We start from the raw sequence: 21,965 nt of genomic DNA on the forward strand, positions 1-21,965 counted from the left end.
TTTTTCCGTAGAGCTTTTTAGGATAGTTATTATTAGCTGGCCCGGTCGTTTTTTTTGCTGACATAAAAAAGTAATGTTTATGTCTAGGTCAAGTTAATTTAATTTGCATGTAATCTATGATATAAAATTAAGATAATTCTATATATAAAAAAAATTTACAAAACTTAATATACAATAATCTAATATTAAAAAATAAAACTAAAAAAAAAATTATTTTTTTTTTAAATAATTTTTTAAAAATTTAGAATTATCTCGTTTAACTTATCTAATCTATTTTTTTAAACATAAAATTATGATAAAAAAAAAAATTTAAAAACAAACCTAGTATTACCCCGTATTCTTCTAGGCATTCTCATTCCATATATATGATAGTGAAATTCATTTTGCTCATGGTTCTCTCTAGCAGTAATAATTGATTTACATTGAAATAAGTTTTAATCCTTTGTTATATTACTCCCTTGTCTACCTTCCTACTGTTTTCTGTTTTCTGTTTCTGCATGAATAAGAGTAACTAATAGAAACTACCTGGTTGTGTTTTTGTTCATAGTTTTTTTTTTTTAAGACAGTAACTAAAACAAAACAAAAAAAAAAAGTTAACTTAACTAACTCTCACCAGAAAACACAAGTCTGCACAGCTCTCATCGAGGAATTTTTTTTTTTGTCTTGGTGGTCTCCTAACTCCTAAGTGTTCATATACAATTTAAACAGTGTTAGGGTAACATATGTTAATGTTTTGAGCCTTTGGAGAACACACACCTTTAAAGTCCAACCACGTGTAAAATTAACAAAATCGAAATAGGTTTGCATCAACCAGCATACCAAACACCCCGCTTTAGGAAACCACTGCTAACCAATAAAATATCCCTGTAAACTGTAAAGTGTAAGCCCTAGTGAGAAAATTGTGTAAAAAAAAAAACCAGTGACAAAAAAAAAAAAAAAAAAAAAAAAACGCACTAAAACAAGAATCTCACTCTCGGTATCTCGCTATCTCGTGTGCGCATTCTCATTTCTCTGGTTTCCTCATCAACTTCCACTGGTCACCATTTACTCTCTCTCGCCGCCCACACCCCAAAATATCCCCATCCTCAAACCTAACCCACCACAAACCTCCAGCAGCCATGGCCACCTCCGAGTATTCCCTCCGCCGCGCTCTCGTCGAGAAACAATCCTCAATCGAATCTCAAGGAAACGCTGTCCGTGCACTCAAAGCCTCTAATGCTGTAAAGGCTGATGTCGATGAGGCAATTGAAAAACTGAACGCCTTGAAATTAGAGAAGTCTTCGATTGAGAAACAACTTCAAGCCGCCGTTAGTGGTAATCCTGATAGTTCTGTTAATAAGGAAGCATTCCGTCAAGCTGTGGTTAATACACTTGAACGGAGGTTGTTTTTTATCCCTTCTTTTAAGATTTATCGTGGTGTTGCTGGGCTTTATGATTATGGTCCTCCTGGTTGCGCCGTCAAGTCCAATGTTCTTGCATTTTGGCGCCAGGTAAAGATGATTGATCACTTACTCACTGTTTTATTTTGATTGTTGAAAACTGAATCAATCAATGTTGAATTTAAATTATAGCAAAGAATTGCAATGCAATTAAATACGTTCAGAAGGTCAAAATTTTTAATTGATTTATACTTTACTTTTTCAAGCGAAGAAAAAACTACCCAACTGGATTGAAAGGTCTAAGGAATTAGAATATTTGGCAGTCCTGTTGCATATTTGTGTACTAATTAGGAAATTTATTGATGTTTTGGCAGCATTTTGTGTTGTGTATGGACACATGGCTTGCTAATGGCGCCAAAGATGGCTGCAATGATGGCGTCAAAGATGGCTGCAAATGGTGGGGCAAAAGTAGTTGCCTATAATTGACTAAAGTGGAGAGAATTGTCTCCCACTTTAGCTATAAGAAGAGGCTGCTAATGGCTACTAATTTGAGCCTGTTGAACACAAGAATTATAGAGAGAAACACAGAGAGAAACACAGAGAGAGCTAGGGAGAGTTGAGTTGAGTTGAGAAGATTTTCTCCTCCTCCTTGTTTTTCTTGTTTGTATTGTTTGTAAGCTTCATTAATACAAACCAGTAGCTCCGTGGAGTAGGCAAGTTGCCGAACCACGTAAATGATGTGTGTTTGAGTTCGGAAATATCCCAACAACTGGTATCAGAGCTTGTTCTTGAAAAAGAGGGTGTTTGATCCAAACTCAAAAATCAAAGTTCTCAAAACGTGTTTTTGAACATACCACCGTGTAGAGGACAACCGGAAGAATCCACTGGTGAAACTCCGGCGAAGAACCGACGTCGTACATGCCCACACGCGTCCACACGCGCAACCGCACAGACTGTCCACGCGCATCAACGCGCCTCACGCGCGACACGCTCCTTCTTCACCCGTTTCTCTGCAAAACGGATCGGGTCTGACCCGCCACGTCAGCAAAGTCAGCCGGTCAGCGACCACGTCACCTGCCACGTCACCTGCCACGTCATCCATCTGGGTTTTGATCCGGTGCATCTCAGACGCTAATCGTCTGACACGTGGATACATCATCACCGTTGAAGAGTTTTGATCCAGTGCTCCTCAGGCCCTAATCTGTTGACACGTGGCTTAATCAGGACCGCTACTGAGTTCTGATCCAGTGCTCCTCAGGCCCTAATCTACGGACACGTGGCTTAATCGGCACCGTTACTGAGTTTTGATCCGGTGCGACGCATACTGTAATCTGCTGACACGTGTCTTCATCAGAATCCATCTGAGTTTTTATCTGGTGTGACGCAGGCGGTACTCTGGCTGACACGCGGCTGCATCTGAACCGTCCGTTAATCCAAAACTTTGATTGCTAAAATCTGAGCCATCCGAAGTCCGATTGGGGTGATCTCAGTGTCATTTCCAAGGTTTTTTGGCCGTTCCGGACACATCGGTAAGGTCAGATTTGGGAAATTCGAATCGAAGAATTTGTAAAAATGGCAGATGAAATAAAGGCTGCTGGAATTGAAAAATTTGACGGAACAGATTTTGGATACTGGAAAATGCAAATTGAGGATTATTTATATGGGAAGAAACTTCATCTTCCCTTATTGGGAAGCAAACCAGAAAAGATGGAAGCAGAAGAATGGCAACTTCTTGATAGACAAGTTCTGGGCATTATCCGGCTATCGTTATCAAGAAGAGTTGCTCACAATGTTACGAAAGAAAAATCCACTGCAAAATTGATGGAAGCCTTATCTGGGATGTATGAGAAGCCATCAGCAAATAATAAAGTGCACCTGATGAAAAAGTTGTTCAACTTGAAGATGGTTGAAAACACTTCTGTGACACAACACCTCAACAACTTTAATACCATCACAAATCAATTGTCATCTGTTGAATTGAGTTTGATGATGAGATTCGTGCACTCATCTTGCTAGCTTCACTTCCAAGCAGTTGGGAGGGCATGAGGACAGCCGTGAGCAATTCAGCTGGAAAATCCAAACTGAAGTATGATGACATTCGAGACTTGATTTTGGCTGAAGAAGTGCGAAGGAAAGACTCGGGTGAAAGTTCAAGCTCAGGATCAGCTCTCAACATCAACACTCGAGGGAGGAGACACGATAGAGGCTCATCCAGAGGCAGATCAAAATCCAGATACAGAAGTAAGAGCAAGTTTGGATCCAGAAAGCAGGTTGAATGTTGGAATTGTGGCAAACCTGGTCATTTCAGTAGGAATTGCACAAAACGAAGAAACCTGAAGCTGACTCTGCAAACGCTACCACAGATGAGGTGCAAGATGCTTTAATTCTTGCTGTGCAAAGTCAAATTGATGAGTGGATTCTTGATTCTGGTGCTTCATTCCACTGTACGCCACACAATGAAATGCTGCAAAATTATGTTGGAGGAGATCATGGTGTAGTCTACCTGGCCGATGGAACACCACTGAAGATTGTGGGTATAGGAGATGTGCAAATCAAGACTATGAATGGATCTATATGGACCTTGCAGAATGTAAGGCATGTTCCTGAATTGAAGAAAAAGTTGATCTCTGTTGGACAACTTGATGATAGTGGTCATTCAATACTTTTTGCTGGAGGAATGTGGAAAGTATCAAAGGGAGCAATGGTTTTAGCTCGTGGAAAGAAAACCGGCACCCTATATATGACCACAAGATATGCAGACATCATTGCCTCAACTGAAGCAGAAAATCAAACACAGCTATGGCATTGTAGACTTGGCCATATGAGTCAAAAGGGGATGAAGATACTTCAGTCGAATGGAAAGCTGCCAGAGTTAAAAAATGTCGATCTAGACATTTGTGAAAGCTGTGTTCTTTGGAAAACAGAAGAAGGTCAGTTTTCTTGAAGGTTGGCAGAACTTTACGACCAAGAAAGCTAGAACTGGTACACACAGATTTATGGGGACCGTCTCCAGTAGCATCTCTTGGAGGTTCTCGATATTATGTGACTTTTATTGATGATTTCAGCAGGAAGGTATGGGTTTACTTTCTGAAAAATAAATCTGATGTGTTTGAAACATTCAAGAAATGGAAGGTTATGGTTGAGACTGAATCAGGTCTAAAGTTGAAATGCTTGAGATCTGATAATGGAGGAGAATACATTGATGGAGGTTTCAAGGAGTATTGTGTTGTCAATGGTATCAGAATGGAAAAGACTGTTCCAGGCACACCGCAACAGAATGGCGTTGCTGAACGGATGAACAGGACCATCAATGAACGAGCTAGAAGCATGAGGTTGCATTCTGGGTTACCTCAAACATTCTGGGCTGATGCAGTTCATACCGCAGTTTACTTGATCAACCGTGGACCATCAGTTCCTTTGGAATTCAGACTGCCCGAGGAAGTATGGAGAGGAAAAGAGGTACAACTCTCTCATTTGAAGGTCTTTGGGTGTGTTTCCTATGTTCACATAGATTCTGATGCTCGCAACAAGTTAGATGCCAAATCCAAGAAATGTTTCTTCATTGGCTATGGAGATGAAGAATTTGGATTTCGGTTCTGGGATGATCAGAACAGAAAGATTATTAGAAGCAGGAATGTGATCTTCAATGAGAAAGTTATGTACAAAGACAGATCAAGTGAAGAAACAGAGATGGCTGATTCAGATACAAGTCCACTAAGATCTGAATTCATAAGATTAGAAGGACTTCCCGATGTTACTAAGGAGAACAACAATCAAGAGTCTTTACAAGAAGATTCAAGCACATCTGTGCCCACTTCCACACAAGAAGATGCTGAGCAACTTGAACCAGCTGTTTCGCAGGTCTTCAAGGACGATAAAGCCCCCGCAACGGTTCACACTTTTACTGAATTATATTTTGCTGACAGATGGTGGTGAACCGTTATCTTATGAAGAATCCTTAGAAGATGGAAACTCAAGCAAGTGGGAGTTAGCCATGAAGGAGGAGATGAGTTCGTTGCTGAAGAACAAGACTTGGGAGCTAACAACATTACCTGAAGGAAAGAAGGCCTTGCAAAATAAGTGGGTCTATAGAGTGAAGACTGAGCATGATGGAAGCAAACGGTTCAAGGCAAGACTTGTTGTCAAAGGGTTTCAACAGAAGAAAGGCATTGACTACTCTGAGATTTTTTCTCCAGTTGTGAAGCTCACAACAATCAGAGTTGTTCTGGGGATAGTAGCTGCAGAAAATTTACATCTGGAACAGTTAGATGTAAAACAGCATTCCTTCATGGTGACTTGGAGGAAGATATTTACATGCAACAGCCAGAGGGGTTTGCAATGCAAGGAAAGGAGAATCAAGTCTGCAAGCTACAGAAAAGCCTATACGGTTTGAAGCAAGCTCCAAGACAGTGGTACAAGAAGTTTGACAACTTCATGTGCAGTTCCGGGTATACAAGATGCCAAGCTGATCATTGTTGCTATGTCAAACATTTTGACAACTCCTACATCATTCTACTATTATATGTAGATGATATGTTGATTGCAGGATCCAGCATTGAGGAGATTGATAAGCTGAAGCAGCAGTTGTCGAAACAGTTTGAAATGAAGGATCTGGGAGCTGCTAAACAAATACTTGGCATGAGAATCATCAGAGATAAAGACAAAGGCATACTAAAGCTCTCACAAACAGAGTATGTCAAGAAGGTTCTCAGCAGGTTTAGTATGGATAATGCTAAACCAGTAAGTACACCACTTGGGAATCATTTCAAGCTCAGCAAAGATCAGTCACCAAAAACTGAGCTAGAAAGTGGATACATGGATAAGATTCCATACGCCTCAGCTATCGGCTCTTTGATGTATGCTATGGTCTGTACCAGACCAGACATTGCCCATGCAGTGGGAGTTGTAAGCCGATATATGAGCAATCCTGGAAAGCAGCATTGGGAGGCAGTGAAATGGATCATGAGGTACTTAAAAAGGTTCATCGGAAACTTGTCTCAGTTTCACAGCTGGTGGTTTGAAACTTGAAGGTTTTGTAGATGCTGATCTAGCAGGAGATATTGATAGCAGAAAGAGCACTACAGGATATGTATTCACTCTAGGAGGCACTGCTGTTTCCTGGAGTTCTACCTTGCAAAAGATCGTCGCTCTTTCAACAACAGAAGCTGAATATGTTGCAGTCTCAGAATCTGCAAAAAGAGATAGTATGGTTGCAGAGTTTCTTGAAAGAATTGGGCAAGTTGAATGGAAAAGGTACTTTGTATAGCGACAGTCAGAGTGCAATCTTCCTTGCCAAGAATCCAGCATTTCACTCCAGGACGAAGCATATTCAGATCAAATATCACTTCATCCGACAACTGCTGGACGACGAGCAACTAATGCTAGAAAAGGTCTGTGGAAGCAAGAATCCAGCTGACATGCTAACCAAAGGAGTTACACTTGATAAACTGAAGTTGTGTAAAACTTCAGTTGGCCTCCAAGACTAAAAGATGGATATCAAGCCATTTGTGTCCAAGTGGGAGATTGTTGTGTATGGACACATGGCTTGCTAATGGCGCCAAAGATGGCTGCAATGATGGCGTCAAAGATGGCTGCAAATGGTGGGGCAAAAGTAGTTGCCTATAATTGACTAAAGTGGAGAGAATTGTCTCCCACTTTAGCTATAAGAAGAGGCTGCTAATGGCTACTAATTTGAGCCTGTTGAACACAAGAATTATAGAGAGAAACACAGAGAGAAACACAGAGAGAGCTAGGGAGAGTTGAGTTGAGTTGAGAAGATTTTCTCCTCCTCCTTGTTTTTCTTGTTTGTATTGTTTGTAAGCTTCATTAATACAAACCAGTAGCTCCGTGGAGTAGGCAAGTTGCCGAACCACGTAAATGATGTGTGTTTGAGTTCGGAAATATCCCAACATTTTGTTCTCGAGGAGAATATGTTGGAGGTTGACTGCCCATGTGTGACGCCTGAGGTTGTTCTCAAAGCATCTGGTCACGTGGATAAATTCACGGACCTTATGGTTAAGGATGAGAAAACTGGGACTTGCTATCGGGCGGACCACTTGCTTAAGGACTTCTGTAACGAGAAGATTCAGAAAGATCTTAGCATAAGCGCAGAGAAGGCTGCAGAATTGAAACATGTACTTGCTGTCCTGGATGATCTCTCTGCTGAAGAGCTGGGTGCGAAAATCAAGGAGTATGGTATTACAGCTCCAGACACAAAGAATCCACTTTCTGATCCTTATCCATTCAACCTGATGTTTCAAACATCAATTGGTCCTTCTGGTTTGAGCCCTGGGTGAGTGTTTTACAATAAATTTAATTTCTTTATGTAATTTCTATAACAATGATGTACTGAATCTGCGTTTTGAGTTTGCAGTATTTCAATATATATGCAACATTGTATTTCTCCACCTAGGTACTGAAACAATCTCCAATTTGTTTTTTATGCTAAAGGTATATGCGCCCTGAAACAGCTCAGGGCATATTTGTTAACTTTAAGGACTTGTACTATTACAATGGGAACAAGCTACCCTTTGCTGCTGCTCAAATTGGCCAGGCTTTCAGAAATGAGGTTTTAATTCTTTTCTTAGTCTTAGAGAATGCACACACAAGCTATTTTTGCAGTGCTTTTTTTAAATGCCAATAGTTATTCTGTTTTTAGCTACAATATTTCATTGTATAGCCCTGTGTTTGTCGCAATTGTTTGTTCCACTGATATTGACAATGTTGAAAGTCGTCTTATGGTTTTGCATGCTTTCTTGGCTGTTATGATGTTTTTTCCCTCACAGATCTGACTATATGCTCCCTCTCCCTTATAGATTTCTCCCCGCCAAGGTCTTTTAAGAGTTCGTGAATTCACATTAGCAGAGATTGAGCACTTTGTTGATCCTGATGACAAATCTCATCCAAAATACTCTGAAGTTGCAGATCTTGAATTTTTGATGTTCCCAAGAGAACAACAAGTCTCCGGCCAATCTGCAAAGAAAATTCGCCTTGGTGAAGCTGTTTCTAAGGTTAATATGGTGGTAATTTTCAATTATCATTCTGTCTTCTGCATTGCCCTCTTTGTCATGATGCTATCATGTGTTTCATCTAGGGAATTGTCAACAATGAAACTCTTGGCTATTTCATTGGGAGGGTGTATCTTTTTCTAACTCATCTTGGTATAGACAAAGACCGATTGCGATTCCGGCAACATCTTGCAAATGAAATGGCCCACTATGCTGCAGACTGTTGGGATGCTGAGATTGAGTCTTCATATGGTTGGATTGAATGTGTTGGTATTGCAGATAGATCTGCATACGACTTGCGTGCTCACACGGTGAGAATCTCTTTTATATATGCATGTCTAAATTTGACAGCTGCAGTGCTTAACAGTAGGCACATAGGTGGATGTGAATTCTCTCATTCATGTCTTTATCTTATAATCCTGCTGGGGAAGAATTCCAAGGGTGAGTTCATTTTAGCCCTGATCATGTCACTAGTATGTGCTATTGTCATCTTTAACTCAGCATGCATCATATATGAAACTGTATCTGCTTATGTTATCAAGTGACAGAACAAGTACAGCAAGGAAGTGCTAAGAATTTACCTGCTTTAATTTTTTTAAACTAGAAATAGTACATAGGAGTTTTTTTTGTTTCTTTGACAGGACAAAAGTGGAGTTCCTCTTGTGGCCCATGAAAAGTTTTCAGAACCTAAGGAAGTGGAGGTAATCACACTCATTGTCATCATTCTATGTTCTTTTCCAAATTTTTGTTTTGCACTAAGTTTAAGTCCTTATATTTCTACTGTTTATGGTGGACTCCTGCTATATCTAACCTTTAATGTTCTGGTTTCAGGAATTGGTTATAGCACCAGTGAAGAAAGAGCTGGGGCTTTCTTTCAAGGGTAACCAAAAAAAAAGTGGTTGAAGCTTTGGAGGTAAAGCTGAAATTTCTCAGTGGACATAAATATCATAAAACTATTTGTGCCTGTTCTAGATATGATTTCCCCCCTTTTTTAGGCAATGAATGAAAAGGAAGCTTTGGACATGAAGTCCTCTCTGGAAACCAAAGGGGAGGTAGAATTTTATGTCTGCACTCTTGGGGAAAATGTGACAATTAAAAAGAGCATGGTATCAATTTCAAAGGAGAAGAAGAAGGAACACCAGAGAACTTTCACACCATCAGTAATTGAGCCATCTTTTGGCATTGGCCGTATAATCTACTGTCTCTATGAGCACTCTTTCTACATGAGGTCCAGTAAAGCCGGGGATGAGCAGCAGAATGTTTTCCGTTTCCCTCCTCTTGTGGCACCTATAAAGTGCACTGTTTTTCCTCTCGTCCAGAATCAGCAGTATGAGGATGTTGCCAAAATCATTTCTAAGTCGTTGACTGCTGCTGGAATCTCTCATAAGATTGATATTACAGGTGAGTGTAGATAAATCATCTTGTTGTTCAGTTGTAGGCATTTTCGCTCGTTTACTGAGAAATATGTGTAGCTTGTAATCATTGACATGTGATTTAGGTTTAGGCATGTTTTGATGAATGTTTGTGTATATGCTTGGGTTCGTGCTTTTCATCTGAAAAATTAAAAGAAGGTTTGAAGTTGCCTGTTTTGAACTTTCTAAATAAGGAGGGAAAATTTATATAAAAAAGGAAAAAAGACCAGCAACATTTATTTATTATGCTTGTAAAAGGCAAATTTCTTGTCGTTGCCAAGAGTCACAACTAAATACTACATTATTAAGTGAAGGCTTGCAAATATTTTTAGATTGGATAAATTTCCATGCCATGCAGAGACTTGGAGCCTCAGTGATATGATATATCTTCTTGCTCTTTAATTGCAAATAACGGCTTTGAGTTTATTTGTGGTCTGTCTTGTATGTTCTGAGGGCTAATAATGAGAATAATCTAAAACGGTTTGTAATCATACTAAAATTTCAGGGTGCTTATGTGCATCTTCTTATACCATTTTTAGGCGTTTTAATCCCATCTTATTCTCTGAAGTGTTTGAACCCTTGGTACCCCCCTCCCCCATGTTGCTTTTGGACACGTTTTTCTCTACATAGAGCATCATTTCCATTCTTAATTGCATTAAGGAGGTTGCTTAAATTTCCGCACTGCATAATTTTGCTCTTTTTAAATGGTTGTGTGAATGCTGTTCATAGGTACCTCAATTGGTAAACGATATGCAAGAACAGATGAACTGGGTGTCCCCTTTGCAATAACTGTCGATTCAACATCCTCAGTGACAATCAGAGAGAGGGACAGCAAGGATCAAATCCGTGTTAATGTGGAAGAAGCAGCATCAGTTGTGAAGTCTGTAACTGATGGACACACGACGTGGGCTGATGCGTGGGCAAATTTCCCCCACCACTCCTCTGGATCTGTAGAGGATTAGAGTTTGCGTGACAGTGGCCCTAATGTGTTAGGCATACGACAATGCCCTGGATTTTGGCTAGTTTCCCCCACCACTCCTCTCTTACACTACACAATACTGTAATGTCTTGCCCGTCAAATCTGACGCAACTGATGAATTAGAGAAAAATCTACTTGTGGTTTGTAAACTGAATCTCTTTATCTATTATAGACTTCCATCTGTCATTCGGTTCTTAGGACCAATGAACTGAGCTGAGCCTGGCAGGTTCATTCCTTTTGGTATTCAATTTCAGAGACTATACTCGTAATAAAATCAAAGCTCCGTCGTCCAGATTCCCATAGCTTCAGCTGAACATGACATGGAAAGTATAATTCACGAGTTTTGATTTCGGAATTGGTGGTAGATTTAGCGCGTTTCCATTGATCATGGGAGGCAGCGCTGGATTGAAGTTCGTCTCTGAAGATAGATGGAGTCAGGTTTTTTATTTTTATTTTTTTTGTGTCATCCATACGAATGATATATTTAATGAAATAATCGAAATATATGATTTATTTTTCATGTTGGGCTTCAGGTGATATTGGGCTGATATAAAATTGGATAAAGGAGAAGAGAACCAGTAAAAAAAAGTAGGAATTCCCGTGGTTATTGGAGAAATAAAAAAGCAAGCGTAAAGAGAGCCAAGCAACGACGTCGTTTAAACGAAATGAGAAAAAAATGTGAGGGTTGGTTGCGAACCCTTCTAGTTTAGGCCGTGGACGCCTCCTCAATGTAGCTGTTAATTAATATTTGTCAAAAAAAAAAAATAAAAAACAAAAGTAAAGGAAAAACAAAAAACAAATCCAACCGATCTCTCTCTCTATCTCTCTGTTTCTAGACTGTAGAGAAAAGTACACGCTGCCCTAAGGGTAAAAGCAAAGAGGAAGAGAAGAATATTTAGGAAGAAGATGTTGAGAGTAGCAGGGAGGAGGCTCTCATCTTTACCATGGAGGTCCTCGCAGTCGCAGACAACCTCCGCCTTCGTCTCTCGAAACACTGCTTTCGTCAGCGATGATGGTCGTGATTCTGCTGCCTCTTCCAGACCCATCCTCTCCCCTTATCAATTCTCCTTCCCTCCAGATCTAATCAGAGGTCACCTCTTTCTTTCCTCAGATTTAGGCCTCGCTTCTCTCTCTCTCTCTCTCTTTAATTCCACGCGCTCTATATATATATATTCGATATCTGGGTTTAGGAGATTTTTATATTGAAAAATGAATATCGATTGCCGCAAACAACTTTGAAAGTTCTTTTTTTTCGTGTGTTACGATGTGTGCTTGATTGTTTGATGTCCCATTTCTTCGCAAGCAGATTTAGGGTTTCGTGTTTGCTACAACTTGTGAATTGAATGAAAAATCTTTCATGGTTTTGTCATGAGTTTTTATATTTTTGTTCTATTTTTTATTCGGATTTTATCAGAATTTTATCAACAATTATTTGTTCAAATCTTCAGTATTTTGAAATTTTGAGCTTTACTTTTGTTTTCAGTACCAATCCTTCGTTACTGTTATATTCAATTAAGCATATTCTCAAAGTTCAAGCTGAATTGAATAGCTTAAGTTCTCGGTTGGAAGGAGGCGTGTGCTTCCACTTGCTATGTTTGCTCTTAATATCATTATTGTATCTGTAATTCTTAGTAGCCAACAACTGTGGTTAATTACTACTGATACATTCTTCAGTTGTGGTGAATGTTTTGGTAGCTTTAATGAAGTACAACTGATACAATAATGTGTGTGTGTGTGTGTGTGTATCATGGGAGCTATTATGTCAATGATCCGTGCTGTTCTTGTTATTCTCATAAGACAGCAATGGAATGGTAGGCCAGGTATCTGTATCTCCGTGTTTTGTGTGTAAGCACTCACTGCTACTAATAATGGATAAGATCATAAAAGTTTCATCTAGAGAAGTAGGAATAGTGTATAGGGGTTTTTGGTTGCTGATTGTCACTCAGTTAATGTTCTGTGTTCTCTCTCTCTCTCCCCATTTTCCCTTCCGAGTCATTTCTTCTCAACTAATAGTTTTTGTCAATGGAAAGATCCTGTCCTCTTTGCATCAATGGCAATGTCTTCACAAGCTTGATGTCCTTTGTATATTGTTATTTGATGTTGTCTGTCCAAAATTTGGCTGTGTAATGAATTTGCCAATGGCTGATAATTCTTACAGGGTTTTCTTCTGGAGCCCTTACTTCAGGACATGATATGGGTATCATCTCAGATCTCCCGCCTACTGTAGCAGCTGTGAAGAACCCTACCTCAAAGATTGTCTATGACGAGCACAATCATGAGCGTTATCCACCTGGTGACCCCAGCAAGCGTGCCTTTGCCTATTTTGTCTTGACAGGTGGCCGGTTTGTGTATGCCTCCTTAATCCGTCTTCTGATCCTCAAGTTTGTTCTGAGCATGTCTGCTAGCAAAGATGTCCTTGCCATGGCTTCCCTTGAGGTTGATCTCTCTAGCATCGAGCCTGGCTCAACTGTTACAGTGAAGTGGCGTGGAAAGCCAGTTTTCATCAGGAGACGAACCGAAGACGATATTAAGCTAGCTAACAGTGTTGATCTTGCATCCCTTCGTGACCCGCAGGAGGATGCTGCCAGGGTCAAGAATCCAGAATGGCTTGTGGTTGTTGGGGTCTGCACTCACCTGGGGTGCATTCCATTACCTAATGCTGGTGATTTTGGTGGCTGGTTTTGTCCTTGCCATGGCTCACACTATGACATCTCTGGCAGGATTCGCAAGGGTCCAGCACCCTATAATTTAGAGGTCCCCACTTACAGTTTCTTGGAGGAGAACAAGCTACTTGTGGGATGAGAAATCCTGCAGGAACTCGTTTATGGAGCTCTAGTTTCCCATGGGATGTTATAATAGATATTGTCCTCTACAGCTGCGAAACACTGATGGCATTTTTGCAAATTTGTTTTGTTCAACTGTTGGCATGTTCACTTAATGCTCTATCAATTCGAATTGTGTATCTTCCGCTTTTAACTGGCGGGGCTATGTTTTTCTGAATAATACACCTGGATATTTTATTGAGTATTTTCAGTGTAGTTGTACTCGGAATTCATTCCACTAAATAATCAGAACTTGGGATGGTTACTGTCTTATTAGCTGTCAAGATCCCTTCGGGCATGCAATGTTGATCTTTCATTTACATTTTAAAGTGTAATAAGATGACATTGGGAGACTTCTGGACTTGAATCATGCTATTGCTAGCTGCAGTTACTCAAATGCTAGCTGGATTTGAATTGTGCCTGCTGATCATGCACGAAGCATACTAGTCTTGGAGGAATAAACGCGCAGGGTTACAACTGTTCTCCAAACATATTGGCCTAGAGGAGGAATGTGGCTGCCAGAAAACTACATGAATTCGGATTCTATTTGGAAATTTGGGTGCACAATTTAGTATCTTCATGGCGTACTGCGTGGAGGACGAACTCGCAATGGATACTAATTAGCGACTGCTTGTCAATGAACAAGATATGAACCAGTGGCTCATCTTAAATTCAAGAAAGTTTTATTATATCACGAGGATGATGGAGACTTGGTTATGAATGCTTTCTATTCAACATTTAGCTGTTAAATGGATTGAAAAATCATCTGCCAGAATTTCCATTTATTGTGGGAGATACATATTTTCTTTTCTCACGATATAGGCCATTCAAGAGTTCACATAGCATCCAATTCAAGGAAAGAAAAAAAAAGAGTTCATTTAACATAAAAATAACGCAGATAAAGGTATTACTATTGCTCTCGTGTCCAGTTCTCAAATTCACCAAAGAAATAGGTATTGTCGTCTACTTCTCAACGCCTGCGAATTGTAGAGCAGATAACCGGAACTTGGTGTGTGATTTAACCAACAAATCAATTAGCTAGTCGTCTTGGATAGGAACTAATGACAGCTTGCCTCCATATACATCTGGGAGCTGGCTCTCATCAATGTCGCCAAGCAGAGTGGATCTCAGTTTTTTGTTCTCGACAAAGATTATCTGCAAAAAAATTCAGTCACAAGGGGTGGGTTAAGGCAAAGAAAAGACAGACCAAAACTGCCGACCTGCATACGTGGCTTGTCTCCATGTAGTCTAAAACCAAAGTCTGTATACCATAATAATAATAATAATAAAATCTAAAGATTCTGGAATTTCAGGCAATTAGACGTTTTGGCAAAATAAATAAACAAAAACAGGAATCATCTTTTCGAGATTCTGTCTGATAAAAAGGTTGTTGGTTTCCTTGGGTAAATTTTCGTATACTAACGTTCTTGGAACCATCCAGATCTCTTCATACTTTCGCTTTTAGATTTGCAGAAGGTTTCAAGAAAATATAAAGCTGGCGGGACTGTTTCCATGATGTTCAGCTGTTGCTGGTCCAATCAAAACGTAGGAAAATGCAAATTAGGAAGGAAAGATATTCCATACCTTCTTTTTGGTTTTGCTGTCAATAAACGGGCAGACAACCTTCCATGCAGTCATAAATATGTAGGGCACATGAACTATGAACAATTTACCTAACCTCTCTGGGAAGCAATCCTGTCAAAAAAACAAAACAAAGACATTCAGGCTGCTGATATGAGCATCTCAGCCAGAGCAATTTTTTTGTACAACTATACCACTGCTGGTGTATCTTAAGGTCACCTAAATGCTAATTTTAAGATGCACAAGAGCAAGCGAAGCGAGCTATAATCAGTATGGCTCTTTAGTTTAGTAAATGCAACAAATTAGAAGTAGCTTTTATGGAAATATTGCATGGCGGTACATCAAACCTGCAGTATTGATAATGCTGCTAGATATCCACGAATATCACTATTGGTGTATCCCCACCCTTCAAGATCTGCAATGGACACAAACTTTTCCTGTCCAGCTGGCATTCTGTAAAACCCAAGATGTTGCATAAGCTTGATTGGCTTGCTCAAAACCAGCGCTGAATAACAAAATTGACCTGGTTCTATGAAATTTATGAGATCGAGAAGGAATTCTTAGATTGGATTCCATTAGAAATTGTTATTTCTAAAGGTATAGTGCTTGTACACATACCCAGCTATCTTGCTCAAATACATTGTTAGTTTTGTTTTATTAGGACGAGCCAGATAGAATGAGATTGATATGATAACATTTTGGCATCACTACTACACTGATACTGTAACTCGAATAAATAACCGATGCCCTCTCCTCCAAAGATAATTTTCCAGGATAGCAAAAGTAGCGGAGATGAGAATTTTGTGACTGATAGAATTACCTGGCACATATTCTCTCGAGAGTGTAGGCAACAAAACCTGCAAGGAAAAGAAATTTCCCATGTTAGTTGAACACAGGTCTACTTTGCCATGTCAGATCTTTAAAAAACATAAAAACAAAATTGTTCTCTTATTGACGATGATAGAGAACAAGGCAATTTTGAAACTATCGGTTCTCATCTGCGTTACCACAGGATTCAAAAATAAAATATGCAGCTTCCAGGTTTACTACATACGCTTGAACTCCTCTAAACCTCCTTTGTATGGCTTATGTCTGGCACCGAAAACCACAACTATGGGACGGTTCTGCTTATCAACCCCTTGCATAAACAACTTGTTTTGAGCAAGTTCATTTGGAATCTCTGATGGAGATATGAAGCCATTTGGGATAATCGATCGCCTCCAGCTTAGGTACTTTAGGAATAAGGTCGACGCCTTCTCGATGTCTAGTTCTCGAGCACGCAGAAATCTCCGGATCATCAAATCGTCCACTTCCTGAAAATCACAAGAAACACGTATAACCCAGAACGCAAGTGGTGTGGATGACTGGACTCAAACACATATTCAATCAAGGAAAAAAAGTTGAGAATCAAGCTAAAAAACAATTAGTTGAAACTTTGCTAAAGATCACACCTTTCTTTTGTGCAATTTGATAATACTGCAACTCTAAGCCAAATACTGCATTTTGCAGCCGCTGCTCTGATGTTATGTGATTGACATCATATTTTCGAAACAATTTTTATTACTAAGCAATTCAGGTTGTAAGTTAACTATCAGTGTGCGCTGTTCTTCAACTAGTATAAAGATTTAAAGCACACTCAACATGTAATTTTTCACTGATCTAATTTAGAAAACATAAACAAAACAAATGGTACATGATCAAGTGCAAGACAGCTATATTATCAATAATTAATCCTCATAAAAACAAAAACCAAGCATATTGCTTCGGAAGAAGAAAAAGAGAAAAAAGAAGGAACCTTGACAGAGGGATCTTCTCTTTCAACAAAGGCTCTCATGAGACGCACTTTGCTTTGTTCAATCTCATTGATTTCAGTTGCATTCTCTTCCTCTTCTGTTATTATCCCATTTGATTCCTCCATGTTATTGAATTCCGTTTTCTAAGTTTTGTGTGAAGTCTATGGACTTCTTTGCTTATCCATAAATAAGAATGATTGATTTCTCTCTGCTCTTTGAAATTGACTTTAATTTAAGGAGAAGGAGAATAAAATGATTTTAAAATGGTTCGTTTTAAGAGTAAAAGTTTCAGATCACAAAATATTGCTTTTTAAAATATTTTTTTATTTTAAAATATATTAAAATAATATTTTTTTATATAATTATAATTATTTTTATTTTTAATATATATATATATAAATAAATAAATTAAAAAAATCAATATAATATAATTTTTTTAAAATAAAATTTAAAAATCTAAAAAAATCTGGTCGGACCGTACTTTTAATCGGTTAACCAAGAGGAATCTTCCGTTAACAAACAGTCCAAGTTTTTTAGGTGAAAAACTATAGCATCATGTAAATTGAAGTTAACCGGACATTTGCTGTAATGACCTGTTTGAGGGCACAGTCTTGCTTCTTGAGTCGTTGAAAAGTGAGTTGACTATAAAAAAGAAAAGAAAAGACTCATCACTCTCAAAAAGCTTTATCTATCTGATAAGAAAATTATTATATTTCACAAACACATATATGGTTATGATATATAATATAGTCCAATGTATTATAAATCCGGTTATTAGTTAATTATATTATATCATATTTAAAAAGAAAATATAAAGTGATACGATCCCTTATACGATTTACAATTTATGTCTATAATAAAAGAAATAAAACGTTAATAAAATTTTGAAGATTTTCGATCAATCTTTAATTTCTAGTATATAAAAGAAGTATAAAACTTGGAGAGAAAAAAGAAATTAAATCATAACAATTTATGAAAATCTGTTATCTCACCCAAAAAAAAAACTTGAAGGAAAAGAAAGAAATCCAAAAAGATTTATAGTGATCTATGATACAAAACTTTTTTTCCTTCAATAATGTGAGTGTTAATTTAAATTAGTTTTCGTGTATCTCAACTAACCTCATGAGCTTTGAAGTTAATGGTCATTGTATTAATAATCATATAAAAACTAATCCCACAGCTTTTGAAATTAATAACAATGTAAACCTCTAAAATATAATCTTCTTATTGTTTTTTTTTTTTTGAAGTGATTAATTAGACACACTCACAAAAATGTCTTAAATCTTGAGCTTAATGTGAGTGCAGGACGATCTTTCTAAATATTTTTGGGTGTGAAGTATACAAATATTCCATATATATTGATTATGTTGTTGGTCTATTTACATCCATTTTATAAGTACAAAAATAATCTATAATCCATTGGCTTAGACTTATATTTATCGTGGCAACCATCAATATTCAAAACATATTTTTTTTTCGTAAATTTCTACAACACTAACTCCTCAAGGATTATGATGGAAAGCAAGATAAAAGTACAGTAATCGTAAGTTAATGCTGTGAAGATTTAGAACTGTATAGTATAATGAATAGTTCTTATTAGAAATTAAGTATAATTAATGATAATATAACAAAATAAATGATTTTAAAAATTCCATCTTGATCGAACTTTAAACAGGCTTTCACGAGCGAATTTACACAAGAAGGTATTTTCAGAACTTGAAACCTAATCCTCTATTCTCCCAACAACTGCATTGATTTACACGATTCCTATCTGTTTGTTCAATCGTGGGGATTCAACTGCTTTTTTAAATGCGGGCGGGCTTGGTGGAAAAGTCCACCTTTCTTCTCCACATGATTTCTGGTGAATACACATGCTTTCTCCCTCCTCCTTCACAGGAGAATCGCTCCATTATTGAGGGATCTTCCTTTATTCATGACGAAGACAGGTTAGGGTGTATGAGTGATTTTTCTATTTCGATTTCGATTTCGAGTTGTTGGCTTTGATCTGCGAGTAAATGTACGTAATTAACTGTTCTTTTCGAAATAGCCATATAGACTCAGATTTCTATATTTCAAAGCATTGTTACATTGCTAGGGTTTGTCATCCTCTGTAAGTTTGAGGTGCTAATTAATCACCTTAAAGCCTTGACGAACTTCTGGGTTAGATTCCCTGCTGTAGGCCATAGAAGAGCACGATGTTATATTTTATAGCTACGATTTAAAGATCGCCTTTTGGTCTTGATGATTAAAGTATATCAGAAACAGTTTAATTTGGTCTACCGACACAATATTGTTCTTTGGCTGGTTAGATTTAAAATAGATCATCTATATCATAACTAATGTATTTATGGTATATTACTTTTCTTTCAAACTCTTCTAAGATTCAATCCTGAATAATGAAAAAGGAAAGAAAATTAAAACTTACTCGTCAATGGCACTAAATCTCCAACAATATTCATGGCTAGTTGGATAGATTTTCTTGTAATGTAAAAAAAACCACAACTCAATTCATAGACCCTACTAGATCCCATGAGATAATTTTATTTAATTATATATAATAGAAAAGGCAATAATAATAAATAAACTATATTTTAAAATAAAAGTGATAGTGTTGAACATATGAAAAAAATATTTGTCAAAAAAAAAAAATTACAATGTTGAATTCCAAGATAACCCGATGTTAAGGGAATAAAATTGAATATATATATATATATAACAAACAAATAATGTTAACCCCATGATAGCCTTTTAAACTTACAACCCAAGTCACTAAATCAAAAGTACTTTATATGAAAATATCATGAAGTTTAATTCTTAACAAGTTAAATGTTGAGAAATAGAATTAAAAATAAAATCAATTATATAAAATAATTCAAAATAAAAAATATAAATTAAAATAATAAAGATTAAATTTGAAATAAAAAATAATTGATAGGACAATCTAGAATTTTAAATAGAAGGGGAAAGTTGAGAAGAAAAATCAAATTCATAAAAGATCCAAAAAATAAAAGAAAAATTTAACAATAAGAACCAAATTTGAAAAAAATAAAAAATTATGGATTCAAGGATAAAATTTTTAAAAAAATAAAATTCAACAAAGGGCCAAGAATAAAAATTAGAAATAAAAAAACAAGGACCAAAATTGAAAATATCATAAATAAAAGGGCAACTTTGAAAATTTAAATAGCTAACATGAGTTTTGAGGGGAGGAGAGAGATATGAGAAAAAAAAAAAAGAAGAGGCAATTGTCAACACACTGTCACATAAACAATACCACGTGGAAAGAGACGCCTTAATGTTTTCAGTGTCATCATGGAAGATGTTGTTTGGATGACGAAAGGTGTTGCACGTGCTTATCAGCTTTGATTTTTAAATTTTGTCTCATGTTTATTAAAATATTAAATGTCATATCAGTTAACTTGATTATAACTTAAAAATAAGGATTAAAATACAAAAAAAAAATTGAATTTTAGTTAAATAAATTTTGCTTTTAAAAGTAATTTAGTCATCTCATTATGTTTCATAAATATGAGAAGGTAAAATTATCCCCAACTAATTTATTAATAATTAATGGACCTTGTGAAAATATCATATTACTATTAGTAGTAGTCAGTTCATTTTTTTTTTTTTGAAAGAATACATTGATAATTGGGGCAATTTACTACTTTAAACCCTAATCACCTTTTTGTTTAATTTTAATATAATGCGTGAAGCACAATTTAAAGTACAAAATTATTTTGAACCGAGTCCATCCTACAAATCGTATCTTGTAAAAATGAATCATATTACATTGGGTGTGTATGTGTATATATATTAGTGGTTATATATATATATATATATATATATATATATATAGAGAGAGAGAGAGAAGAATTCACGTTCATGTTCCTTCTTTATGTTTTAGAGTTCCTTTATTTTTCCCCGGTCAGGCATGAAGGAAACTTTGCATACAAAACCGGCATTGATTAGACTCAACCTTGTATATTAACAAAACCTAAACCATTATCAAGCTCATATACATGCTAAATAGGTCACCAATTTAAATTAAATTCATTGAATCTTAAGAGATATAACTTAACTCATCAGACTTTAGATTTATTCTTTAAAAGATCATTAATTTAAGTTTCACAAACTGCAAGGTCACTAGAAACTTACATGATCATTAACTTTATGGTCCATAATATTAGTCAAAGTACGCATAAGCTGACCTGAACACCCATATTAATAATAAAAAAAACCTAAACAATTTGGAAAAATACAAGACCTTATTAAGCATGGATTATAACAATAAAATGTTGTTTTGATCCTCTCGAGAAAATCCAATGGACTTGCATTGGGGGTTATTATTGTTTTTTCAGGTATTTCATTAGATATTATAAAATTAAGTAGGTGCAATTAGATATTTTGATTGTTTTTTTTGTTTTGCACAATATAATTAGTTAGTTATTTTTAAAAGTAAAAAATTATTTAACTTGGGTCTAAGGTTTTTTTTGAAATTTTACTTTTAATAACACAATAAAATAATTTTATTACTTTTAAAATCAAAATATCTTTACCCTATCTTTAGAACTTATTCCTATTTTTATTTTGATTTTTTTTTAATGATTATCATATAATTTTTAGAGGTAATTGAGTGGTGCGTTCAACATACATGTCGATCACTTATATAACTTATATATAAGTGATCGACATGTATGTTGAACGCACCACTAAGTGAGATGTCCTATTGTATTTGTGTTGTTTCTGCATTTGAAAAGTGTTTTTTAAAAGAATTTGAATTTTATTTTATTTTTTTATTAATTTTAAATTAATATATTTTTAGTGTTTTTCAAATTATTTTGATATGTTAATGTCAAAAATAATTTTAAAAAAATACAAAAAATATTATTAATATGTATTTTATGATAAAAAATTATTTAAAAAACAACTATAATCACACTGCCAAACAAGCTCAACAGCACCCAGCATACTGCGATGGTCAAAAATAATCTT

General features: G+C 36.5%; 3 protein-coding genes across 3 annotated transcripts; 2 read left to right on the top strand and 1 right to left on the bottom strand.

Moving 5' to 3' along the window:
- Positions 1–920: 920 nt before the first annotated feature.
- Positions 921–11,030, top strand: LOC118042666 (glycine--tRNA ligase, mitochondrial 1-like). Its single transcript, XM_073404276.1, is given in 10 exon segments — positions 921–1,486; positions 7,285–7,671; positions 7,830–7,947; positions 8,195–8,389; positions 8,473–8,697; positions 9,028–9,087; positions 9,218–9,274; positions 9,276–9,299; positions 9,382–9,787; positions 10,528–11,030. Coding segments are annotated over 10 exon segments (2,073 nt in total). The 5' UTR covers positions 921–1,118; the 3' UTR covers positions 10,761–11,030.
- Positions 11,031–11,528: 498 nt separating this feature from the next.
- On the top strand, positions 11,529–13,804 carry LOC118042674 (cytochrome b-c1 complex subunit Rieske-4, mitochondrial). Its single transcript, XM_035050390.2, has 2 exons — positions 11,529–11,867; positions 12,936–13,804. Exons 1-2 carry the CDS (start codon positions 11,684–11,686, stop codon positions 13,577–13,579), a joined length of 828 nt encoding a protein of 275 aa, XP_034906281.1. The 5' UTR covers positions 11,529–11,683; the 3' UTR covers positions 13,580–13,804.
- A 545-nt stretch (positions 13,805–14,349) lies between these two features.
- On the bottom strand, positions 14,350–17,220 carry LOC118042681 (uncharacterized). Its single transcript, XM_035050403.2, has 6 exons — positions 16,976–17,220; positions 16,235–16,493; positions 16,001–16,037; positions 15,528–15,633; positions 15,184–15,294; positions 14,350–14,754 (listed from the first exon to the last, which is right to left on the bottom strand). The coding sequence occupies exons 1-6, from the start codon at positions 17,096–17,098 to the stop codon at positions 14,638–14,640; spliced, it is 753 nt and encodes a 250-aa protein (XP_034906294.1). The 5' UTR covers positions 17,099–17,220; the 3' UTR covers positions 14,350–14,637.
- Between the last annotated feature and the right edge of the window lie 4,745 nt (positions 17,221–21,965).

The sequence above is a fragment of the Populus alba genome, chromosome 1 (assembly GCF_005239225.2).
Source record: "Populus alba chromosome 1, ASM523922v2, whole genome shotgun sequence".
Taxonomy (NCBI): Eukaryota; Viridiplantae; Streptophyta; class Magnoliopsida; order Malpighiales; family Salicaceae; genus Populus; species Populus alba.